Source organism: Chrysemys picta, chromosome 16, assembly GCF_011386835.1.
Source record: "Chrysemys picta bellii isolate R12L10 chromosome 16, ASM1138683v2, whole genome shotgun sequence".
Taxonomy (NCBI): Eukaryota; Metazoa; Chordata; order Testudines; family Emydidae; genus Chrysemys; species Chrysemys picta.
This window is the reverse complement of record NC_088806.1, coordinates 2,752,540-2,776,356: the sequence shown is the minus strand read 5'-3', so window position 1 is coordinate 2,776,356 and position 23,817 is coordinate 2,752,540. Positions and strand designations below refer to the sequence as shown.

The 23,817-nt window shown below is 63.7% G+C and overlaps 1 protein-coding gene across 6 annotated transcripts; it reads left to right on the top strand.

The window, feature by feature from the left end:
* Positions 1 to 2,178: 2,178 nt before the first annotated feature.
* On the top strand, positions 2,179 to 22,893 carry LOC101943931 (zinc finger and BTB domain-containing protein 4). Of its 6 annotated transcripts, none has more exons than XM_065569242.1 (4): positions 2,179 to 2,337; positions 8,728 to 8,804; positions 12,522 to 12,598; positions 15,391 to 22,893. In XM_065569242.1, the coding sequence occupies exon 4, from the start codon at positions 15,406 to 15,408 to the stop codon at positions 18,988 to 18,990; it is 3,585 nt and encodes a 1,194-aa protein (XP_065425314.1). In that variant the 5' UTR covers positions 2,179 to 2,337; positions 8,728 to 8,804; positions 12,522 to 12,598; positions 15,391 to 15,405; the 3' UTR covers positions 18,991 to 22,893. The 6 variants fall into 6 exon arrangements, with proteins under 6 accessions (XP_065425314.1, XP_065425319.1, XP_065425316.1 ...); XM_065569244.1 differs by lacking the exon at positions 2,179 to 2,337 and adding an exon at positions 3,073 to 3,123; XM_065569243.1 differs by lacking the exon at positions 2,179 to 2,337 and adding an exon at positions 4,627 to 5,561.
* Positions 22,894 to 23,817: the final 924 nt, after the last annotated feature.

The window sequence follows — 23,817 nt, the reverse complement described above, 5'->3', positions numbered from 1 at the left end:
TGTGTGTGTCCGGGGTGTGTGTGTGTGTGACGCAGGCGGTGTGTGTGTGTGTCGGGGTGTGTGTGTGTGACGCAGGCGGTGTGTGTGTCGGTTGTGTGTGTCGGGGTGTGTGTGTGTGGTCGGGGTGTGTGTGTGTGTGACGCAGGTGGTGTGTGTGTGTCGGGGTGTGTGTGTGTGACGCAGGCGGTGTGTGTGTGTCGGGGTGTGTGTGTGTGTGTGTGTGACGCAGTGCGGTGTGTGTGTGTCGGGGTGTGTGTGTGTGTGTGACGCAGGCGGTGTGTGTGTGTCGGGGTTGTGTGTGTCGGGGTGTGTGTGTGTGTCGGTGTGTGTGTGTCGGGGTGTGTGTGTGTGTCGGGGTGTGTGTGTGTGTGACGCAGGCGGTGTGTGTGTGTCGGGGTGTGTGTGTGTGACGCAGGCGGTGTGTGTGTGTCGGGGTGTGTGTGTGTGTGTGTGACGCAGGCGGTGTGTGTGTGTCGGGTGTGTGTGTGTGTGTGACGCAGGCGGTGTGTGTGTGTCGGTGTGTGACGCAGGCGGTGTGTGTGTGTCGGTGTGTGTGTGTGTGTGACGCAGGCGGTGTGTGTGTGTGTCGGTGTGTGTGTGTGTGTGTGTGTGTGTGACGCAGGCGGGTGTGTGTGGGTGTGTCGGTGTGTCGGTGTGTGTGTGTGATGCAGGCGGTGTGTGTGTGTGTGTCGGGGTGTGTGTGTGTGTGTGACGCTGGCGGGGTGTGTGTGTGTGTCGGTGTGGGTGTGTGTGTGACGCAGGCGGGGTGTGTGTCGGGGTGTGTGTGTGTGTGTGTGTGTGACGCAGGCGGTGTGTGTGTGTGTCGGTGTGTGTGTGTGTGTGTGTGTGACGCAGGCGGGTGTGTGTGTGGTCGGGGTGTGTGTGTGTGACGCAGGCGGTGTGTGTGTGTGTCGGGGTGTGTGTGTGTGTCGGGGTGTGTGTGTGTGACGCAGGCGGTGTGTGTGTGTCGGTGTGTGTGTGTGTGTGACGCAGGCGGTGTGTGTGTGTTGGTGTGTGTGTGTGTGTGTGTGACGCAGGCGGTGTGTGTGTGTCGGGGTGTGTGTGTGTGTGACGCAGGCGGTGTGTGTGTGTCGGTGTGTGTGTGTGTGTGTGTGTGTCGGGGTGTGTGTGTGTGTGTGTGACACAGGCGGTGTGTGTGTGTCGGGGTGTGTGTGTGTCTGTCGGGGTGTGTGTGTGTGTGACGCAGGCGGGGTGTGTGTGTCGGTGTGTGTGTGTGTGTGTGTGACGCAGGCGGGGTGTGTGTGTCGGGGTGTGTGTGTGTGTGTCGGGGGGTGTGTGTGACGCAGGCGGGGTGTGTGTGTCGGGGTGTGTGTGTGTGTGTGACGCAGGCGGTGTGTGTGTGACGCAGGCGGTGTGTGTGTGTGTGTCGGGGTGTGTGTGTGTGTGTGTGAGACGCAGGCGGTGTGTGTGTGTCGGGGTGTGTGTGTGTCTGTCGGGGTGTGTGTGTGTGTGACGCAGGCGGTGTGTGTGTGTCGGGGTGTGTGTGTGTCTGTCGGGGTGTGTGTGTGTGTGACGCAGGCGGGGTGTGTGTGTCGGGGTGTGTGTGTGTGTGTCGGGGTGTGTGTGTGTGTGACGCAGGCGGGGTGTGTGTGTCGGTGTGTGTGTGTGTGTGACGCAGGCGGGGTGTGTGTGTCGGGGTGTGTGTGTGTGTGTCGGGGGGTGTGTGTGACGCAGGCGGTGTGTGTGTGTCGGGGTGTGTGTGTGTGTGTCGGGGTGTGTGTGTGACGCAGGCGGTGTGTGTGTGTGTGTGTCGGGGTGTGTGTGTGTGTGTGTGACGCAGGCGGTGTGTGTGTGTCGGGGTGTGTGTGTGTCTGTCGGGGTGTGTGTGTGTGTGACGCAGGCGGTGTGTGTGTGTCGGGGTGTGTGTGTGTCTGTCGGGGTGTGTGTGTGTGTGACGCAGGCGGGGTGTGTGTGTCGGGTGTGTGTGTGTGTGTGTCGGGGTGTGTGTGTGTGTGACGCAGGCGGGGTGTGTGTGTCGGGGTGTGTGTGTGTGTCGGGGTGTGTGTGTGTGTGTGTGACGCAGGCGGGGTGTGTGTGTCGGGGTGTGTGTGTGTGTGTCGGGGTGTGTGTGTGTGACGCAGGCGGTGTGTGTCTGTCGGGGTGTGTGTGTGTGTGACGCAGGCGGGGTGTGTGTGTCGGGGTGTGTGTGTGTGTGTGTGTGTGTGTGTGACGCAGGCCGGGCTGGGAGCGGAGCGGGGCTCGGGGCGGGGCCGGGCCGGAGCGGAGCCTTCACACGCCAGCGCCGCGGCTGCCGCTGGGCGGGACGGGCCGGGGCGGCGCCTCCATCTTGGGCTGCAGCGGCCGCGGGGAGCCCAGGTACCGACCGGCCCCCCCGGGACCCCCCCGCGCCTCTCACCTCCCCGCGGCCCCCCCCGGCCCCCCCGCTCCCGGGCCCCCCCTCGGAGCCCCCGCCGGCGTCACCCCCGCACCCCCCTCGGCCCCCCCAGCGCCCTCCCCACTTTCGTCCCCCCCGGGACCCCCCTCGGAGCCCCCGCTGGCGTCACCCCTCCCGGCCCCCCCCCTCGCGCCTCTGGCCCCCCGCCGCTCCCTCGGAGCCCCCCGATCCCGTCACCCCCTTGACCCCCCCACGGACCCCCCACACCAGCCGGAGCCCTCCCCAGAACCCCCCCGGAGTTCCCCCCCCAGGATCCCCCCCCGCTCCTGTCACACCCCCTTGAGCCCCCCGCTCCAGCCCCCCCCAGCGTCTGTCACTGCTCGGGACCCTCCCTGCTCCCTCGGAGCCCCCCGATCCCGTCACCCCCCTTGACCCCCCCCACGGACCCCCCACACCAGCCGGAGCCCTCCCCCAGAACCCCCCCCCCCCGGAGTTCCCCCCCGCTCCTGTCACACCCCCTTGAGCCCCCCGCTCCAGCCCCCCCCAGCGTCTGTCACTGCTCGGGACCCTCCCCGCTCCAGCCCCCCCATGCACACCCCACTCCCCCCAGCACCCCCCCGTCTGCCCCCTCCTGCTCCTGCCACCCCTCCGCACCCCCCCAGTTCCCCGCACCCGCCCGGAACCCCCCCGGGATCCCCCTGCCTTGTTCCTCCTGGGACCCTGCCCCCGGCCTGACACTGTCGTCCCCCCATCCCTTGCCAGCGCAGGTAGGCCTGGGACCCCCTCGGGTCACCCCTGTACTTCCCCCCAGCACCCTCCCATCTCCCCTGGGTCTCCCCAGCACCCCCCTCCGGCCCGCAGGCCTCCCCCCCAGCTACTCCCCGCCCCAGGCTATGGGGGGACCCAAAGAGGTCACCAGTGTGTGTGGGGGGGTCCCTGAGCCATTCTCAGCTCCTTCCCCCGCGGGGAAAGTGGGGGGTACTGGGGGGTTGGCCAGGGCACTCAGGGAGCCCCTGGTAGGGGCAAGGGGGCGTCCAGGCGGCGGAGGGCAGGGTCCTGCTGGGGCTCGGGGGTGTGTGTGTGTGTGGAGACCAGCGGGGCGGGGGAGGATCCAGACCACTGCCTCCCTCACACCACCAGTGCACCCCCCCGCCGCCCCCTTGCGCCCCCTTGCACCCCCCTGCTGCCCCGTTTGCTGTCACGCCCCTCTGCCCCCCCCACTGTCACACCCCCCTCGTTGCCACCATCCCCTCCCCCTCCCCCTCCCCTGCTGTCACACCCCCCACTGCCCTCTCCCCCCTGCTGATGTCAAAGGGTTAAAAGTGCCCCCTCGTACTGCCTCCCGCCACCCCTATTGCACCCACCCTAATGTAACCCCCCAACAGCCCCCCCAAAACCCTACTGCCCTCACCCCTTCTAACTTCCTTGCTCCCCGATTCTCCCACGTACCTCCTCCCCTGGCCCTTCTGACCCCTCGTGGGCCCCGTTGTACGTTGCCTCCACCTGTACCCCTCCACTGCACCTCTCCCATGTACCCCTGCGCCCCCACACCCTGCTGCAGCCCCTCCCTTGTACCCCTACCCTGACTGTACCCTCTGCGCCCCCACCCTCTGCTGCAACCCCTCCTTAGTACCCCCCACCGCGAGTGTACCCCCTGTGACCCCTCCTTAGTACCCCCCACCCCAACTATACCCCCGCGCCCCCACCCTCTGCTGCGACCCCTCCCCTTGTACCCCCACCCCGACTGTACCCCCCCGCGCCCCCACACCCTGGTGCAGCCCCTCCCTTGTACCCCCACCCCGACTGTACCTCCTGCACCCCCACATGCTGCTGCAACCCCTCCTGAGTACCCCCACCCTCTGCTGCAACCTCTCCCTTGTACCCCCACCCTGACTCTACCCCCTGCGCCCCCACACCCTGCTGCAACCCCTCCCTTGTACCCCCACCCCGACTGTACCCCCCGCGCCCCCACACGCTGCTGCGGCCCCTCCTTTGTACCCCCACCCCCGACTGTACCCCCTGCACCCCACACGCTGCTGCAACCCCTCCTTTGTACCCGCACCCCAACTGTACCTCCGCGCCCTCACACCCTGCTGCGACCCCTCCTTTGTCCCCCCACCCTGACCGTACCCCCCGCGCCCCCACCTTCTGCTGTAACCCCTCCCTTGTACCCCACCCCGACTGTACCCCCCTGTGCCCCACATGCTGCTGCGACCCCTCCTTTGTCCCCCCACCCCGACTGTACCCCCCGTGCCCCCACCCTCTGCTGCGACCCCTCCCTTGTCCCCCCACCCCACTGTACCCCCCACATGACACACCTGGCACATAGGGTCATTTCCCACCCCTCAGAAACGCAGTCATTGCCTGCATCCCTCATGCCTCCTCACCCCGTAGCCTTTCCCCACAACCCTCAACCCTCTACACCCTCACCCCCCCCTTCACCTCATACACACCCCCCTTCACCTCATACACACCCCCCTTCACCTCATACACACCCCCTTCACCTCATACACACCTCCCTACCGCCTTACACACACCCCTTACCCTAACCGCTCACATGCCCTCCCTGCACATCCCCTTCCCCTATAGACACATCCTTCACCCACACATCTTTCACCCCGCACACACACCCCTTACACACTCATATCACACACACCCCTTACTGCCCTACACCCTCATACATACCCCTCACACACACTGCTCATCACCCTACACCCTCACACCCCCTTCACCTCACAAACCCCTCACTGCCCTACATCCTCACACACACCGCTCACCACCCTACACCCCCTTCAGCTCACACATCCGCCTCACCGCCCTACACCCCTCACATGTCCCCTTCGCTCCCTTACGCAGGCCCCTCACTGCCCTACCCCCCCACCCCACTACATTGCCCTGTCGCACGTCCCTCCAACACAAACACACCCATCACAAACACAACACAAACACAACCGCACACCCCATGGCCTGTTACACCCCTCCCCTCCGTGCACACTGCACTGCTGCTGTGAGGAGGAGGGGTGGGGGGTGGCTGCAGCCGGGGCCTGGTGTGGTTCTCCTTAGAAATTAATTAATGACAGGCCCTTGTGACTGCGTGTGTGTTTGTGCGTTGCTGGTCGTATGTATGACACACTGCCCTGTGTGTGTGCGGTGCTGCGTGTGTCTGGGTGGTACCATGGACGGGCATGCGGGTTCGGTGCCATGGGTGAGTGTGTGCGTGGGGTTGTGTGTGGTGTTTGTGTGTCTGTGCGGTGCTATGTGATTATGTGTCTGTGCGGTGCTGCGTGTGTGGGGTGTGTGTGTGGGGCGTGTGCTTGTGGGTCTGTGCGGTGCTGCATGTGTGTGGGGTGTATGCTTGTGGGTCTGTGCGGTGCTGCGTGTGTGAAGTGCTTTTATCTGTGTGGCGCTGTGTGTGTGTGGTATGCTTGTGGGTCTGTGCGGTGCTGCATCTCTGTGTGATGCTCTGTGTGTAGTGCTGGGTGCTCTGTGTGTGTAGTGCTGGGTGCTTCTGTGTCTGTTCGGTGCTGCGCGTGTGTGGGGTGTGCTTATGGGTCTGTGCGTGTGGTGCTGCGTGCTTGTGTGTCGGCAGTGCCGGTGTGTGCGTGTCCGTGGGGTGTCAAGTGTGATTGAGTGTATGCAGGGCCGTGTGTGGTGCTGTGCGCTTGTGTCTGTTCGGTGCTGCGTGTGGGTGCGTCTGTGGGGTGCTGGTTGTGTGTGTGGGATGGGCAATGGAGGGGGCAAGTTTGTGTTTGTGCATACTGCGCTCGTGGGCCTCAGGGCCAGCAAATGGGGCCAGGAAGCAGAACATGGAGGGGGTCCGGGTCTGGGGTGAAGACAAGGCCGAGGACTGGGGAGGAGTCCAGGGGGGGGACCAGGGCCTGGTCTGGGTGGATGTGGGATGGGCCAGAGGGTGCCAGGAGCTGCATGGGGGGTGGGGGATTGAAGAACAAGTGGGGGGGGGGTCTTATGGGACCGGTCTGGTGGGGGTGGCGTATGGGACTGGTGGGGTGGGGTATATGGCTCCAATCCGAGGAGCAGGGGCGTTTGGGCCTGTACGACTCCTACTCGCCCCCCCCCCCAGTGTGCATGTGTGTGTGGGGTGTTCTTCTGAGGACAGGTGGGGTGTGCCCCTGTTTGTGTGGATGATATGTGTGGGGGGGGTGTCAGAGAGAGGGGGGTTGTCTCCCTTCCCCAGCACCCCCGGGTCAAGACACGGCTCCGGGCTGCTGGTGGCTGATCCGAGCAAGGCAAGCCGTGTGTGTGTGTGTGTGTGTGTGTGTGTGTGTGTCTTTTGTCCCTGGTCCCCTGGAGCCTTTCCGCCCCTTTGATCTGGCAGCCGCCGGCCTCTCTCCCTCAGTCCCTATGACTCAGGCCTCTTGCGTTTCCCGGAGGGAAAGGTCACTTCTCCACGGAAAACAGCAGCCGTGTAAATCCCGCCACTGGGGCCCCGTTGCCGCCTGGATTCCCCCCGCCCCCCGGCGGCCCTGCCTGGCTCTGGGTGGGAGCCGTTGGGATAAACCCGGCCACAAATCCGAGAGACCCGCCACCATCTGCACTCGCTACCCAGCGGGCAGGTCAGGAGGAGCGGGAAGGGCTGGCGTTAAAAAGTCCGGGACGATGCCCTCTCGCCTGACACTGAGATGCGGCCAGCTCTGGGGTGGGGCGGCCGTTAATACAGGGACCCCTCGCCTGGCGCTGCAGCACCGGGCTCAGTGCTGACTGCTGGGGGGAGAGTGCCCCCTGCTGAGCCCCCCACCCCTCTCCCTGCAGCACCCTGGGTCTCCCATCCTCTTACTGATCCATCTGCTCACTGATTAATGGTGAGATCAGCCTGGATCCCCGGCCAGGGCCGGGGCGGCGGGCGGCCAAGAGAGAGGAGTTTAAGATATTCCAGATGTAAGGGATGGGGAATTGCAGACGGGTTTTGTTCAACATGTTTGAAATTCACCCCAGTGTGAGGCTGTCCTAGTGCAAAAACAGTTCAGTCGGCTAGTGAGTGCTCAGTCTGTGTCAGGCGTGCGTGTGTGTGTGTCTCCGGGGGGGGGGAGCATGTGTACGTGCGTGCAGGCTGCGCTTGTGAGCGTGTGTTCGTGGATGCGCCTTTGTGTGTGTGTGTTTCTGCAGCGGATGTGAACGAGTATGGATTTGCGTGTGTACCGTGGGTGGGTTTGTGAATGAGTGTGCGTTTGTGGGTGTAGCGTGGGCGTGTACAATGTGAGTGTGCATGTGCCGTGGGTGTGCTTGTGAGTGGCTGACAGGATAAGTGTGCCTTTGTACAGTGTGCAGGTGAACAGGTGTGCATTTGGGGGTGTGTGAGAGTGAGGCTGTATTTGGGTGTGTACCATGTAAGGGTGTGTTGGTGAATGTGTGGCCTTGTTTGTACAATGGGCATGCAAACAGGAATATATTTGTGTAACGGTGAGTGTATTTGTGTATGTAGAACATGAGTGAATGAGTGTACCTATGTGTGTTTGTATGGTGTGCGTGTGAATAAGTGTGCATTTGCGTATTCAGTTGGTATGCTTGCAAGTAGGGTGAGTGTGTTTGCGAGTGTTTGTACAATGAATACGTTTGTGTGTGCATGTGATGGATGGGTGTGTGTTTGTCAGTGTCTGGTGTCTGGGTGTGTACCCTACAGGTATGGATGCTTGTGAACATATGTTCTGATGTGCTGGTATGTACAGCGTAGGTATGTTGTTGTTTGTATGTGAAGTGTGTGTATGTGCAGGTGTAGAGCATAGGAATCAGTGTGTGTTTGTGTATTTGGAGTGTGAGTGTACGCACTGTAGAGGTAATATAGGGGTAGAGGTGTTGAGTGTCTGTGTATAGAGAGTATTAGGAAGTTTGTGTATGGTACAGGCCTACAAGGGTGTGTTTGTGAATTAGTGTGTGTCTGGGTGTGTTGGCGAGGGTGTGCATGTTGCATGTGTACAGCGGGTGAATCTGTTATTGCGTGTGATGCCGCAGGAGTGTAAAGTCTTACTGAACTGTGTCCGATTGTCCGTGTTTGGTATGCTGTATCCCATGTATTTGTGTGACAACACGTTTGTGCCAACATCTCGGTGTGCGGTTGTGTACAGCATCAGTGGGTGTGGTGCTTGGTATGGGTCTGTCAGTATTGTGTGTGTGCGCACGCGTGCGGTGTAGGGGTTGTCTGTTCTGGGTGTGAGTGTATTCGTGTGTGTGTGTGTGAGAGAGAGAGATTTGCAGTGTGTTTGTGTTTGTCCAGTGTGTTTGTGGGAGGTTGTCTGTACTGTGTGTGCGTGCAGTGTGTGCGTGTGTGTTTGTACAGTGTGTTTGATCACACCCCTCCTTTTAAAGGGGCATTTTGCTTGGAGAACATTTTTGTAGGGGCTGTTTCTTTAACGCAGATCCCAGCTGAATCACAAGGGTTGACATGGGAAGGGGCCTGGTGACATCACAGCCAGCTCAGCCAACGAGTATCCAGGTGAGCCGAGTGCATCCCCTCGCTTGCATCCTATTGGCTTGGGGTGTGCGTGATGCGGGTGTTGGGCTGTCAATATTCTGTACTGGCCAGGTTAAAGGTCTTTCCCCTGCCAAGACCTGGGTTCTGGGGCCGTTACCACAGCAACAGCAGGTGACATCCTCATCCCCAGAGAGCAGGGCTCCTCCTGCTATTGGGGACGTCATAGGCTGTTGCCATGGGGACCGCCTGACCCAGCTCTCAGGTCTTGGCAGGTAGGTGAGGGAGGAAACAGATCTGTCAGTCGCTGTGGCTGGGGAGGGGGAGGGTAAGGGAAAAACAGCAGTTTGTGGTTTCTATGGCAATGCGTAGTTTTTGGTGAAGGGTTTTGTTCAGGGGTCCATTTGATTGAGCGCTGTTTTTTGCAGCGAGGGGTTGACGTGGTCGGGAGGGATTTAAGGGCCCCAGATTTCCAGCACAGCTGTGACAGGGATGCCCCCGATGCTGTCAGACTGTACTCGGCATGTACACCTCATGTCCTGAGAGTGTATTCCTCGTGCCTGCCCCCAACGACGTCCGACTGTATTCCTCATACACACCCCAGTCACATCATTCTGTACCTGACACCCCCCCAATTATGTCTGACTGTACCTGAATGTACACTCCTGTTACATCACACTGTACCTGTGAGAGACAGACCGATTACATCACACTGTACCTGACGTATACAGCTGTGACAGCACACTGTACTTGACACATACAACTCAGTTGTCAGATTGTACCTGACCCATGCACTCCAATTACGTGAGATTGTACCTGGCACCTACGCCCTAATTACATTACGTTATATCTAATGCATACACGCCAATTACTTGTGATGGTATTGTGACACACACACACGGACCAGTTAAAGCACGTTGTACTTCCATTTCTAGCTCTTGCTATTCTTACACACATACATCAAATACATCACGCCCTACCTGATGTGCATCCCAGAAACATCAAACCGTATGTAAAACTTACCCCCAGACCTATCTTGTGTCAAATGAAACACACAGCAACTTCATCAGACCGCACCTCGGGACCTGCCCCCCGGTTACATCAGAATGTAGCAGTGATACACCTTCCCCTATCTCTAAGTACTTCTGACGGTCCCCGGGACAAACATACACACCATTTGCATCAGACTGTAGGTGTGATACACCTTCTCCCCATCTTTGATTGTTCCTGACTGTATCAGGGGCACACACTCCCCCCCCCCCCTTACATCGGACTGTAGGTGTGATACACCTCCTCCCCATGTCTGATTAGCTTCGACTGTAAACAGCCTGGTTACCTCAGAGTGTACCTTTTCTTCCACTTGTGATTACCTCTGACTGTACCTAGAGAAACAACGCGCTCCCCCCCCCCATATTAATCAGCACGTAGCTGTGATATACCTCCCCACCGTCTCTTGATTAACTCCAACTGTAGCTTGGGGGGGGAGACACCCCCCACCATTTATATCAGAGTGTAGCTGTGACACGTCACCCACCTCAACCCTGATTATATCCGACTGTACCCACCCCCCCCTTTTGAATTTTAATCCCGACAGCCTGCGATACAGCTCCCCACCGTCTCCAATTAGCTCTGGCTGTATCTGGGACACGCACACCAGTTACGTCACGGTGTAGCTGGGCTACCCCTCCCCCCCCCCGCTCCGGTCTCGGAGCCTGTACCACTGACACGCACCCGCCTCTCCGGTTTCTAACACGTATCCAGCTGCTCCGCCAGCCCGTGATCCATTTGCCTGGATTCGTTGCAACCTGCGGGTGCCGCTGGCCGATGACAGTGTGGCGGAAGGTTTTGTTTGGCTGCTGGGGATTTTGTGTGTGTGTCTGTGCGTGTGTGTGTGTCTCTGTCCGCCTGGCTGGGCCCCTCCAGCGTCAGGCCGCGTTGTTAATGTAACGCGACGGCTGCTCGGCCGAGATCCCAGGCTGTCTCCGGAAAGACGCGGGGATCGTTTATAATCCCCCAGCCCAGCCCACCCTCCCCACCACCGCAGTGTTTGCTTAGCTGGTGGGATGTTGGGAGCCCCACGGGAGGGGTGTGGGGGAGGCTCCCTTTGAATTCAGCCGGGAGCTGGAGCCGCCCCTTAATTAGTAACATGTTACCCACCATGTGACCTTGGTACGGGACTGGAAGCCAGGACGCCTGGGTTCTCTCCCCAGCTCTGGGAGGGACGTGGGGGCTGGGGGTTAGAGCAGGGGGGCTGGGAGCCAGGACTCCTGGGTTCTCTCCCCGGCACTGGGAGGGGAGTGGGGGCTGGTGAGTTAGAGCAGGGGGGCTGGGAGCCAAGACTCCTGGGTTCTCTCCCCAGCTCTAGGAAGGGAGTGGAGGCTAGTGGTTAGAGTGGGGGGGCTGGGAGTCAGGACTCCTGGGTTCTTCTTTGAGTGATGTGCTCCGAAAAATCCCTTCCCCTCCGTGCCTCAGTTTCCCCACCTATAAAATTGGGCTGGCTGTCCTTCCTCGTCCCATGTGGGGGCTTCATTCATTAATTCCCCTCTGAGACCAGCAGAAGGAAGGTGTCCCCTATAAATAAACCCGAGTAATTCACTGATCGCTGGGCCTGGGATCATCTGTTTGTCCTTTGTGTGTACAGCCCCTTGCGCAAAGGGGAGTCGGGTGACTGGGGCTCCCAGGTGCTGCCCCAAGGCAGTAATTAAGAACAGTATTAATCATAATTAATTCAATGTTCCTAGAGTCTCAATTACCCGATCCCCTATCAGTGTCCCATGTTAGGCCGTTCTGTGCCGGTCCCCCTTCATCAGGGCCCATTCGTTCATAATTTTATGATTTAATTATCAGTCGTTTTTGGAGGCCGTGCGCCCTGGGTACTAGACACGTGAGCCAGGGATAGAACCCAGGAGTCCTGTCGCTGGCCAAGTCGCTTTCCCCGTGCCGTGCCTCAGTTTCCCCCTGTTTAACATGGTGCTCTCTTTCCAACGTTTAACCGCCGGAAGATGCGCAAAGTCGTCAGCTCAGGGAAATCTCCGCAGGGCAGTGAAAGACGGAGGCAGCTGGGTTTTAACCGGCAGGTGGCGGGGCCTAGTGGGTAGAGCACGGGGCTGGGGTTCTGGATGACCTGTATTCCCTGTATTTTTCGGAAGGAGGAGGGGGGAAATTCACTGCCAAAAAACTTCGCCCGGGTGGGGCAACTGGGAGCGGCAAATGCGGAGGTTTGGGCTAGGAAGAGACGGATCATCGAATCCAGGCCCCTCTTGTCCGGGAAACCCTGATCCTGCTTCATCCTTGCGCTCAACCTCGCATGTGTAAACCCCCCGGATTTTAAACCTGGGCCTTGGTGTATAATTATTTTTTGTTCTGGGGTCTGGGCCCGTAGCTGGGTCCCTTTCCCCCGCGTTTTCTCTCCCAGTGACGAAAGCTTTCAAGCTGGGGCTTTAATAGAAAATGAAAACCACCCAATTGGGTCTGCGCCCCCCCACGCCGGGCCCAGACTCGCTGCTTCAGACACCCCCAGAGCAGGATGCAATGAGAGTGACGGGTGTGCGTTACCCCCCACACGATCAGTCACACTGCTACCCTGGTTTACAGTGAGGGGAAACTGAGGCACAGGGGGAGAAGAGATGAGATTCACCCAGGGACAAAAAGTGAGTCAGGAATAGAACCCAGGAGTCCTGGCTCCCAGCCCCCCGCTCCTGCAGTGGGTCTCAGCACCTAACCCTTGGCGTTTCCCCACAGTGGATCCTGTCCGGGGAGAGGCAGAGTGGAGGAGCCGTGGGGCAGGAAGCCGTAGTCGATGAGGGCACCTCCCACAGGTAAGGGGCAATTCACCCCGGCTTAGATTCCTCGGCCCGGGTCTCCGTGGCAACGCCGGCTGCATCTAGGCCCCCTCGTGTTTTGTTCTAGACCCAGTTGCCCAGGTCTCCATGGTAACATGTGCCTGCGGTTTGGCCCGGGAGGGATGTGTCCTCGGTGGGTGCAGGGGTGGGGTAAATTTCTCCCCCCCCCCCCCCCCCGCGCGTCCCAGAGCCTCCCGCCACCTCTAGGGAGAGGAAGGAGGGCTGAGGGGATGGGCAGGGGAAAGAGGGATGAGGAGGAGGAGGGGACAGGCAGAGGAAGGAGGGCTGAGGGGCTGGGCAGAGGAAGGAGGGATGAGGAGGAGGAGGAGGGGATGGGCAGAGGAAGGAGGGCTGAGGGGATGGGCAGGGGAAAGAGGGATGAGGGAACAGGCAGAGGGAGGAGGGATGAGGAGGAGGAGGGGAAGGAGGGCTGAGGAGGCTGAGGGGATGGGCAGAGGAAGGAGGGATGAGAAGGAGGAGGAGGGGACGGGCAGAGGTAGGAGGGCTGAGGGGATGGGCAGGGGAAAGAGGGATGAGGAGGAGGAGGGGACAGGCAGAGGAAGGAGGGCTGAGGGGCTGGGCAGAGGAAGGAGGGATGAGGAGGAGGGCTGAGGGGATGGGCAGAGGAAGGAGGGCTGAGGGGATGGGCAGGGGAAAGAGGGATGAGGGAACAGGCAGAGGGAGGAGGAGGGGGAAGGAGGGCTGAGGGGATGGGCAGAGGAAGGAGGGATGAGAAGGAGGAGGAGGGGACGGGCAGAGGAAGGAGGGCTGAGGGGATGGGCAGGGGAAAGAGGGATGAGGGAACAGGCAGAGGGAGGAGGAGGGGGAAGGAGGGATGAGGAGGAGGGGATGGGCAGAGGAATGAGGGATGAAGGGGTGGGCAGGGGAAGGAGGGATGAGGAGGAGGAGGGGGAAGGAGGGATGAGGGGACGGGCAGGGGATGGAGGTATGAGGAGGAGGAGAGGCTGAGCGGACGGACAGAAGAAGGAGGGATGAGGAGGCTGAGGGGATGGGCAGAGGAAGGAGGGTGAGAAGGAGGAGGAGGGGGAAGGAGGGATGAGAAGGGGGGGATGAGCAGGGGATGAAGGGATGAGAAGGAGGAGGCTGAGGGGATGGGCAGAGGAAGGAGGGATGAGGAGGAGGAGGCGCCGGGGGAAGGAGGGATGAGGAGGGGGGGATGAGCAGGGGATGAAGGGATGAGAAGGAGGAGGCGCCGGGGGAAGGAGGGATGAGGAGGCTAAGGGGATGGGCAGAGGAAGGAGGGATGAGGAGGAGGGGAAGGAGGGATTAGGGGACAGGCAGTGGATGGAGGGATGAGAAGAAGGAGGAGGGATGAGGGGACAGGCAGAGGAAGGAGGGATGAGAAGGGGGGATGAGCAGGAGATGAAGGGATGATGAGGAGGAGGCGCCGGGGGAAGGAGGGATGAGGAGGCTAAGGGGATGGGCAGAGGAAGGAGGGATGAGGAGGAGGGGAAGGAGGGGTTAGGGGACAGGCAGTGGATGGAGGGATGAGAAGGAGGAGGAGGGATGAGGGGACAGGCAGAGGAAGGAGGAGGCTGAGGGGATGGGCAGAGGAAGGAGGGATGAGGAGGAGGAGGCTAAGGGGATGGGCAGAGGAAGGAGGGATGAGGAGGAGGGGAAGGAGGGATTAGGGGACAGGCAGTGGATGGAGGGATGAGAAGAAGGAGGAGGGATGAGGGGACAGGCAGAGGAAGGAGGGATGAGGGGATGGGCAGAGGGAGGAGGAGGAGGAGGCGGCGGCTGAGGGGACGAGGCGGCTCTGGGCCGGGCAGGCAGGAGCCGGCTGGCTGACTGACTCCCAGGCCCCAGCCTGCCCTGCCCTTTCCCTGACCCTGTCCTGGCCCGTCCCCGTCCCCGTTCCCACCCGCCCTCTGGCCGGAGGTGGGGCTGGGCACGGCCGGTGCCAGGCTGGCGCAGGTGGCCCCAGGGGCTGGTCGTGTGCCCGGGGGCGGGGCGGGAAGCGGCCGAGCCGGCAGTGGGGCCGGGCCAGCTCCTTTGCTAATCGCAGCTGGCACCGGCCCCCGCTTCCCTCAGCCATTTTAGCTGCCAGCTGGGAATCCCTGTGCAAAATGGCTCCCGCCCGGAGGAAGGAGTGGGCCCGAGCCAGCGGGCACGGCCACGGGCCACCCCCCCGGCCTGGCCCGGCCCCTCCGACGGGCACCTGTACCTCTGGCCCGGGCCCACAGATGCTAACCCCAGCATCTGGCCTGGCCCCACAGACTCCAGACCGCACCCCCAGCTCGGCCCGACTGACGTCAACCGCGGCCTGGTCTGACTGGCACCGCCCCGCATCCCCAGCCCGGCCTGACCCTCGCTGACCCAGGCCCCCAACCCGGCCTGACCCACGCCAACCGGCACCCCCAGCTCGGCCCGACCAACACCAGCCACGGCCTGCGGCCTGGCCCAACTGACGCCCACTGCGGCTTGAGCCGACCGGCACCGCCCTGCACCCCCAGCCCGGCCTGACCCCCCAGCTCCATCCACACCGGCCTGTGATCCAGCCTGACCCACACCGACCTCTGGCCCACGCCCCAGCCTCACCGATGTCAAATCCAGCTCCACTGACGCGCACCCAGCCTCCCCGACCCACGGCACCCCGCCTCCCCAACGCCGAGCCCTGCAACTGTAACCACCAACTCCCAGTCCCCTCCCAGAGCCGGGGAGAGAACCCAGGAATCCTGGCTCCCAGCCCCCCCTGCTCTAACTACTAGCCCCCGCTCTCCTCACGCCTGTCTCTCCCTCCCCAGCTCTGTGGCCGCGCCATGGCTCCGGTCCTGGAGCTCTCGGACGCCGCTCACTCCCGCTGCCTGCTGGTGGAGCTGAATGAGCAGCGGCTGCGGGGCCACTTCTGCGACGTCACCATCATTGCCGAAGACACCAAGTTCCCGGCCCACAGGAACGTGCTGGCGGCCTGCAGCCCGTACTTCAAGGCGGTGCTGTCAGAGGAGCTGGCCGGCCGCCAGCCGGCCCAGGTGCTGGAGCTGCCCGACATCCAAGCCGGGGTCTTCTCTGACATCCTCAACTTCATCTACCGGTCCCGCCTCTCGGTGCCCAGCCCGGCCGCCGCCCGGCAGATTGGAGCCGCCGGCCGCCGCCTGGGCATCTCCTGGCTGGAGAACCTGGACCCTGCCGCTCAGGCCAAGGAGATGAGCGAGCCCTGGAGCCCCGAGGCCGCCGGAGACACCTCGGCCTCCTCCCCGAGATCCTGCGCCTCCCCCGTGGACCTGACCTGCCCGTCGCGGCCGGCCGCCAGCCCCGTCTGCCTCCAGGAGCCGGCCCGGCCACCCAGCCCGCAGCGGGAGGCGGATAACGAAACCGAGACGGCAAAGATCCTCTACGCCCTAAGCACGGCGCCTGCCGAGCCGGGCGCCCCGGACTGGGAGCAGGAGCGTGGCGCTGCAGAACCGCCTGCCGCCGGGGGCGAGCCAGCGCCGTCGTCTTCCTCGCCGGCAGGCAGCGCCTTCCGCTGCGGGCTCTGCAGCCGCTCCTTCGCCACGCCGGCCGCCCTGAGCCTCCACCTGAAACTGCACCGGAGCCGGCGCTCCCTCTCCTGCCGCCACTGCGGCAAGAGCTTCATCCACGTCAAGCGGCTGCAGACGCATGAGGTACTCTGCAAGGAGGCCGGCGAGGAAGAGGAGGCGGCGGCGGTGGGCGGCTCGGCGGTGGCGGGCGGCTCGGAGGCGGCGGCCCCAGCGGCGCCCCTTCCTCCCGCCGCACCGGCGCTGCCCAAACCGGCGTCTTCCAAGAAAGGCCTGCTCTTCCGCCACCGGGCCCTGCAGCGGCTGGAGTACATCCCGGAGCAGGATCACTTCGTCAAGGTGGTGGACGGGCATGTCATCTACTTCTGCACCGTCTGCGAGCGCTCCTACATGACCCTCTCCAGCCTCAAGCGCCACTCCAACGTTCACTCCTGGCGGCGTAAGTACCCCTGCCGCTACTGCGACAAAGTCTTCGCCCTGGCTGAGTACCGGACGAAGCACGAGGTGTGGCACACCGGCGAGCGCCGCTACCAGTGCATCTTCTGCTGGGAGACATTCGTCACCTACTACAACCTGAAGACCCACCAGAAGGCCTTCCACGGCATCAACCCGGGACTCATCTCCTCCGAGAAGACGCCCAATGGGGGCTACAAGCCACGGCTCAACGCCCTCAAGCTCTACCGCCTCTTGCCCATGCGCTCCCAGAAGCGACCCTACAAGACCTATAGCCCGGGGCTGCTGCCGGAGGGCCTGCTGCTGCCCCCGCAGCCCCTCCCCGTGGCGCTGGGCGAGGGGGACCCCGCGGCCGGCCCTGGTGGGGAGGCGGGGCCTGGCTTCGCATCTGCCAACACTTTGGAGGCGCCGGAGGCCGAGCGGTTCCTCCTGCCGGCGCCGGCCGAGCGGCACGAGACGGGGCCGCCCCCGTTCCTGGCAGAGGAGGCGCGGCGGGCGCCGGCGGACGGTGAGGCCCCGTCGGTCATCGCCTACGGCCACCCGGCCGCCTCGGTCATCGTGCACAGCACCTCGGTGGGAGGCGGGGGCGGCCAGGCATCCTCGGTCATCACCTACAACAGCACGCCCGCCGCCCCCCGCCCCACCCCGGCTGAGCCCCTCAAAAAGCAAGTGCTGAAGGAGTACATCCAAGCCCAGAAGGCAGCCGAGCAGGCGGCGGAGGAGGCAGGCGGCGGGGAGCCACCAAAACCCCGCAGCCTGCGGCCCGGCCGCACCATGACCTACATGGCCAAGCCGGCCTACGTGGGCGCCGCCTCAGAGAGCCGCAGCGCCCCGCTGTGCCAGATCACTGTGCGCATCGGCGAAGAGGCCATCGTCAAGCGGCGCATCTCCGAGACCGACCTGATGCTGGACAAGAGCCCGAGGGGCCCCAAGCGTTTCGATTTCGGGCCGGCCGAGAAAGCGGCTCCTGGCAAACGGGCTGGCAGCTCCTATGCCCACAACGAGAGCGGCGAGGAAGAGAGCGACCGGGACGCTGAAGACCAGCTCTGGCGTCCGTACTACACCTACAAGCCCAAGCGGAAGGCCTGTGGCTCCGGCGGGGCTGGCTCCGGCGTCCCCAAGGTGAAGCGGTCTTCCCGGTGGCGCCGCAAGCTGCGTTCCCTGCGCTGGATGAAGCGGGCGGAGGAGGAGGAGGAAAGGGAGGAGCCCAGCCCGGCGCTCACCCGCGCCTCACCAAGTCCCGGCAGCTCCGACGCCCCGGCGCCCGAACCGGCGCACAAGGCTGGGCGCGGCAGCGCCGATTGGAAACACGAGTGCGGTGCCTGCGGCAAGTTCTTCTCGGCGCTGAAGAAGCTGCGGAAACACGAGCGGGTGCACGGGCGGCCGGGCAAGGACGATCCGGCGCCAGCGCCGGCCCACCGGGTGGGCCGCAAGCCCTCGGTCAAATTCACCTGCGCCCACTGTGCCAAGGTCTGCAAGACCGCGGCGGCCCTGAGCCGGCACATGAAGCGGCACGAGGGGGAAAGCCGGGAGCCTGGCCCGGCCGCCCTGACCACCGTCATCGCCTATTCCAAAAAGCCGGAGGAGCCGGAGCCGGCGGCCGTCAAGGAGGAAATCACGCAGGAGATGCAGGTCTCGTCGTCCAGCGGGGAGCCGCCGGCAGCGGAGGCCAGCCAGGCCTGCACCGCCGGCCAGCCGGCCACGCCAGAGAGTCAGGGGGCAGCGCCGCCCCGGGAGGAAGAGGTGATGCCGCCGGAGACGGGCGGGCCACAGGAGGCGGCTGCCCCGCTAGCCGAAGCCACCACCAGCTGTATCGAGCTGGCCCCAGCGCCGCCCGCCCCCCAGGCCGCCCTCTCCTTGCAAGATCCCGTCATCTCGCACACCAGCCCGGCCCCGGCCCCACACGAGGAGGAGGAGGCGGTGGGTGGCTACGCAGAGAGGTACCCGGTGCAGGAGTACCCCCTGCCCCTGCTGGCGCCCGGGGGCTGCCGGATCCGGAAGGAGGCAGAAGACAAGCCCGCGTTCCTCGCCTACCCCAGCCCTCTCCCTTTCAATGCCGTGGGCAAGGCCGGGGCTGGCGAAGGGGAGGGCAAGGTGAGCTTCTACCCCGACCCCTACCCGCTCATGTACGGGCACCAGCTGCTGGCCGCCTACCCGTACAACTTCACCAACCTGGCCGCCCTGCCTGTGGCACTGAACATGGTCCTGCCGGACGACAAGGGTCAGCCCCTCCCTTTCCTGCCCAGCGTCTTCGGCTACTCGGTCAACCCGTGCCGGAACGAGGCCCAGGACGGGGCTGGTGCCGGGGCCCACGGGGCCGGCAGCGGGGCGGGGGGCGGGGCGGCCCTGCCCCGGGGGGTGGTCCGCGGGGATCCCCCGGCCCCCGAGCGCCTGAAGAAGGGAAATTTCCTGTGAGCGGCAAGGGGGCAGGTGCCCGAGCTGGGCTAGGCTCTGGGGTGGGGGAGGGGGGTGATGCTGGAGGGGGTGCTGGTGTTGCGATGTGGGACGGGGGGGCATGGCCCAGCAGGGGAGGCACCCGGCGCCGAGGGGCGCTGGAGCCGTGTGCCCCCCCCCCCGAAGTGTGACATAAGGAACGGGGGGGGATCCTGGAGCTAGGCTGTGAGCTGTCACTCCAGATGGATCAGTCCCCCCTCCAACTCTCCCCCCCCCTTCAGTGACTCCTGGGGACCCCCCCTCCCCACGGTCCTCAGGACCCCTTTCCCCTCGCAGTCCCCTGCCCCTGACCCCCAGGCCTTGCAGCTGGCAGATGTGGGGTGGAGGGGGGTTGTTACCCCAAAGGAGGGGCTATAGAGAGGGACCAATATGTGGGAGATGGGGGAGCCCTATGTGCCCCCCCCAAAGAGTAAGGAGGTGGTTTAGGGGTGGGGGATCCCAGCTGTGAGGGGGGGGCACTACAGTGCCCCCTGACCCAGAATGCACTGCAAATCCCCCCCCCCCCCACCCGCTCCAGCAGTGTTCCAGCAGGGGGCGCTAATACTCCAGCAGGGACCTGCCCCGGGCTCCCCTCCCCACACTGCTGTCCTCAGCTTCCTGCCCTGGGTACCCCCCAATCCCCTGCCCAGTACCCCATGCACCCCCATTTCCCTGCCCCGGGCACCCCAATTCCCCTGTCCTGGTACCCCATGCACCCTCCATTCCCTTGCCCCAGGTACCCTCCCCACCCCCTGCTGTCCTCAGCTTCCTGTCCTGGGTACCCTCCATTCCCCTGCCCTGGGCACCCCCCCATGCCCTCCCACGCCCATCCTCCTCCCCAGCCCCCCCCCCCACGCTCCCAGCCCTGGCGGGGCGCCAGGCTCAGCGGGTGACGCTGTGTTTTGGAGCTGTGACCGGCTGACTCACTTTTTCCTTTCGGGGCCGGGAACCCAGCTCCAGCCCTTCCAGAAACTTCCCTGGTCCCCCTGCCCCCCTGGCCTCTCCCAGCAGGGGGCCCTGTCACCCGACCCCCCCACAGATCTTCCCTGGGGGAAGATCGGGGGGGTTCCCATTTGCACTAGTCATTTTCTGTTTTGGGCCACTGACCCCCCCCCCCCGACTGCACTAGCACCTCCCCTGATTACAGCCCCCGTCTTTCTCCATCACCCCCTTCCTTCACCTCTGGGACACCCCCCCTTGTAGGAATTGGGACCCCGGAGCTGGCTCTGAGGTGCCAGTTCCGCCCCCCCGATGGCAAGGCGGGGGGTGGTGGTATAGGAAAAAGGGGGGTATCCCCCTAAAAAGAGACCCCTAATAAATGACTGTGGTTCAAAGGACTCCAAAAGTGGGGGGGCTCTGCGGTGAGCCCCCCCGGCCCACCCAGCCCCCCACGATCCCTCCCCACACCGGCCCTCCTAAAATCCACTCCTCTGCCCCCCCCAAGCTGCTTCCCTGCCCGTGTCCCTAAAATCCCCCTGTCCGCTTCCCCTGCCTGTGTGCCCCAAATCCTGCCCCTCTACTATCCAGCTGCACTGTCACTCCAATCCATCTGGCCCCCCCATGTACCCTCTGCCCCCTGAAACCAGCACATTTTAAACCATCCAATCTCTGGGTAGCGGGTTGCATTACAGATCTTTGGGGGGACCTGTCACCCCTTACTCTGCAGATCTTGCCCCTCCAATTGCCAGCTCCCCGTCCTCCCCTTTTGGGGGGACCCCATGCACCCCCCATTCCCCTGTGCTGGTTTCCCCATGCACCTCCATGGGGGGACATGGGGAGGGGGGGTCTGCACCCCTTTGACCCTTGACATCTGGGTCATGAAGGACTTGTGCTGTGCAGGGGGGTGGGTTGTGCCGCTCCCAGAATCCTTTGTTGCCCCAGGAGGAGAGCGGGTCAGATTTGGGGGAGTAAAGGGGTGTGTGGATTTCCCTGGGGGATTGAGGGGGGTGGGAATCTGGGGTTCGGCCCATTTATACACCCCGGTAGCTGGGAGGGGGATGATCTCCCTGGCTCAACCTGTGGGGAGGGGCTAAGGAGGAAATGGGGACAGCCCCCCCGCAACCTTGCCCCCAAACCAACCCCTAAACTCCCTCGCCCCCAAACTCGCCCATGACCCCTATGGGGCTGGGGAGGGGAGCAGAGAATCCCCCCCCCCCAATTCCAGGGATGCGGGGTCTCTATCACTTACCCCCCGCCGCCCTAGCTTTCCAGCCAGCAGGGGGCACTGCTGGGCATGGAGCTTTGATCTCCCTGAGGGCCTTCCCAGGCCGGCTGATACCCCCCACAGTAGTGGGCGCGCTGTGGGGCTGCAGGGAAATGCACCCTGTTCTGCTGCAGTGCGGCAATGCACCCCGCTCTGCTGCGGCGCGGCGACGCACTGCGACGAGCGACGCACCCCGCTCTGCTGCGGCGCGGCGACGCACTGCGACGGGCGACGCACCCCGCTCTGCTGCGGCGCGGCGACGCACTGCGACGGGCGATGCACCCCGCTCTGCTGCGGCGCGGTGACGCACTGCGACGAGCGACGCACCCCGCTCTGCTGCGGCGCGGCGACGCACTGCGACGGGCGATGCACCCCGCTCTGCTGCGGCGCGGCGACGCACTGCGACGGGCGATGCTCCCCGCTCTGCTGCGGCGTGGCGACGCACTGCGACGGGCGACGCTCCCCGCTCTGCTGCGGCGCGGCGACGCACTGCGACGGGCGACGCACCCCGCTCTGCTGCGGCGCGGCGGCGCGTAGCGACGGGCGACGCTCCCCGCTCTGCTGCGGCGCCGCGACGCGTAGCGACGGGCGACGCTCCCCGCTCTGCTGCGGCGCGGCGACGCACTGCGACGGGCGACGCTCCCCGCTCTGCTGCGGCGCGGCGACGCACTGCGACGGGCGACGCTCCCCGCTCTGCTGCGGCGCGGCGACGCACTGCGACGGGCGACGCTCCCCGCTCTGCTGCGGCGCGGCGACGCACTGCGACGGGCGACGCTCCCCGCTCTGCTGCGGCGCGGCGACGCACTGCGACGGGCGACGCTCCCCGCTCTGCTGCAGCCCAGCCATGCAATTTCCAGCGCTCCCCGCTGCGGCACAAGCCTTGCCTCACCCAGCAGCTCCCCGTCGCTCCCGGTTCCTGCAATAAAACGAGCATTCCTCCCTCCCCTGCAATACTTCGGTGCAGCGTGGTGCACATTCCAGCCACCCCCCCCGGCTGCATTCCACCCTGCGGCCCGCCACTGCAGGGCGAGGACCATTGCAACCCCCCCACCCCACCCGCCCCAGCCACCTCTTCTGGCTGGCAGGGAGAATCGCGCACACATGCGTCCGCTGCATCGCAAGGACCTTCCCACCCCTCTGCTTGCTGGGCTGTGCCCGAGGAGGGCGCTGGTTGGGGTATTAGCAGAGCGCACCAAAGGCATTCTGGGCACCTGTTCCGCTCCCCCCCCCCCCCAAGCTGCAGGGGGGATCGCAGGGGATCGGGGGCAGGGGAGGGCAGTCACTGATTTGTACATAGCTGTCCGTCTCCGCGACCTCTTTTGCACTTTCGTCACTGAGTCCTCAGTGAGCGTCGAGCATCGCTACCGAATGTACCTTCGTCTTTCTGTTCTAGATTGCACCTCTCGTTAGTTTTACGGCACTTTAGAGCTCTAACGAAATGGTTTAACCCCCCCCCCTCCACCAATCAAAGAAACAAAAGAGCAAAAAAAAAAAAAACCAACAACAACAACCTGGTAAAATGTTTCCGAAAACCCACCTTCCAGCCGCTTCGATCCTGGTCTCTCTGTTCCAACCGTGACTGTGTGGACGACCCGTAGAGAACAAGCCAATATTTATCTTTCTGCATCTCTGTGTGTAACTATAATAACTTCTCCGAAATAAAAAGACGACTATACGCTCAACCCCAACTCTCGATCTGCCGCTGAGATGCAGCCACCTCTGGGGTGGGGCGGCTGGTTATCCAGGGACCCCTTCCCTGGTGCTGAGATGCAGCCACCTCTGGGGCGGGGTGGCTGGTGACACCGGGACCCCTCGCCTGGCGCTGAGATGCAGCCACCTCTGGGGCGGGGCGGCCTGTTAACCAGGGACCCCTCGCCCAGTGCCAAGATGCACCCATCTCTGGGGCGGGGTGGCTGGTTACACAGGGACCCTTCCCCCGGCGCTGAGATGCACCTATCTCTGGGGCGGGGTGGCTGGTTACACAGGGACCCCTTGCCCAGCGCTGAGATGTGGCCACCTCTGGAGTGGGATGGCTGGTTACACGGGGACCCCTTGCCCGGTGCTGAGATACGCCCACCTCTGGGGTGCGGCGGTTGGTGACACAGGGACCCCTCGCCCGGAGCTGAGATGGGGCCACCTCTGGGGCAGAGCGGCCGGTTACCCAGGGACCCCCTCACCTGGCGCTGAGATGCTGCCACCTCTGATGTGACTCCCAAGGGACGAGTGGGAGTCTGAACTGACTGGCAGGGGACTGGGGGCTACCCGGGGCTGGGCATGGCCAGCAGGGGGTGTTGCAGGAGGATATTCCCTCCCCCCGCTGCCATCCTGTCTAGACAGACCCCTCCCTGTCTGGGATTGTGGCCAATGTAACACCTAGCAAACAGCCACTGCCCAGGGGGAGTCAGAGGGGGTTGCTGGGAGATGGAGGTTTACTGCAGGGCTGAGAAAGGGGTCCCCGGTCCATTGGGGGGGGGGCCTGTGTTTATTGGGGTCCCTGTGCCCATGGGAGGGCTCCCCGCTGCTGGAGCTGTCCCCCCGGGCATTAACCCCCTCCCCACTGCTTCCCCCATCCCACAGCACCAGGTTCCACCCCTTGTGCCTCAGTT

What these genes read in the sequence shown, in the direction of transcription:
- LOC101943931 (XM_065569242.1), top strand. Translation starts at nt 15,406, where the DNA reads ATGGCTCCGGTCCTGGAGCTCTCGGACGCCGCTCACTCCCGCTGCCTG.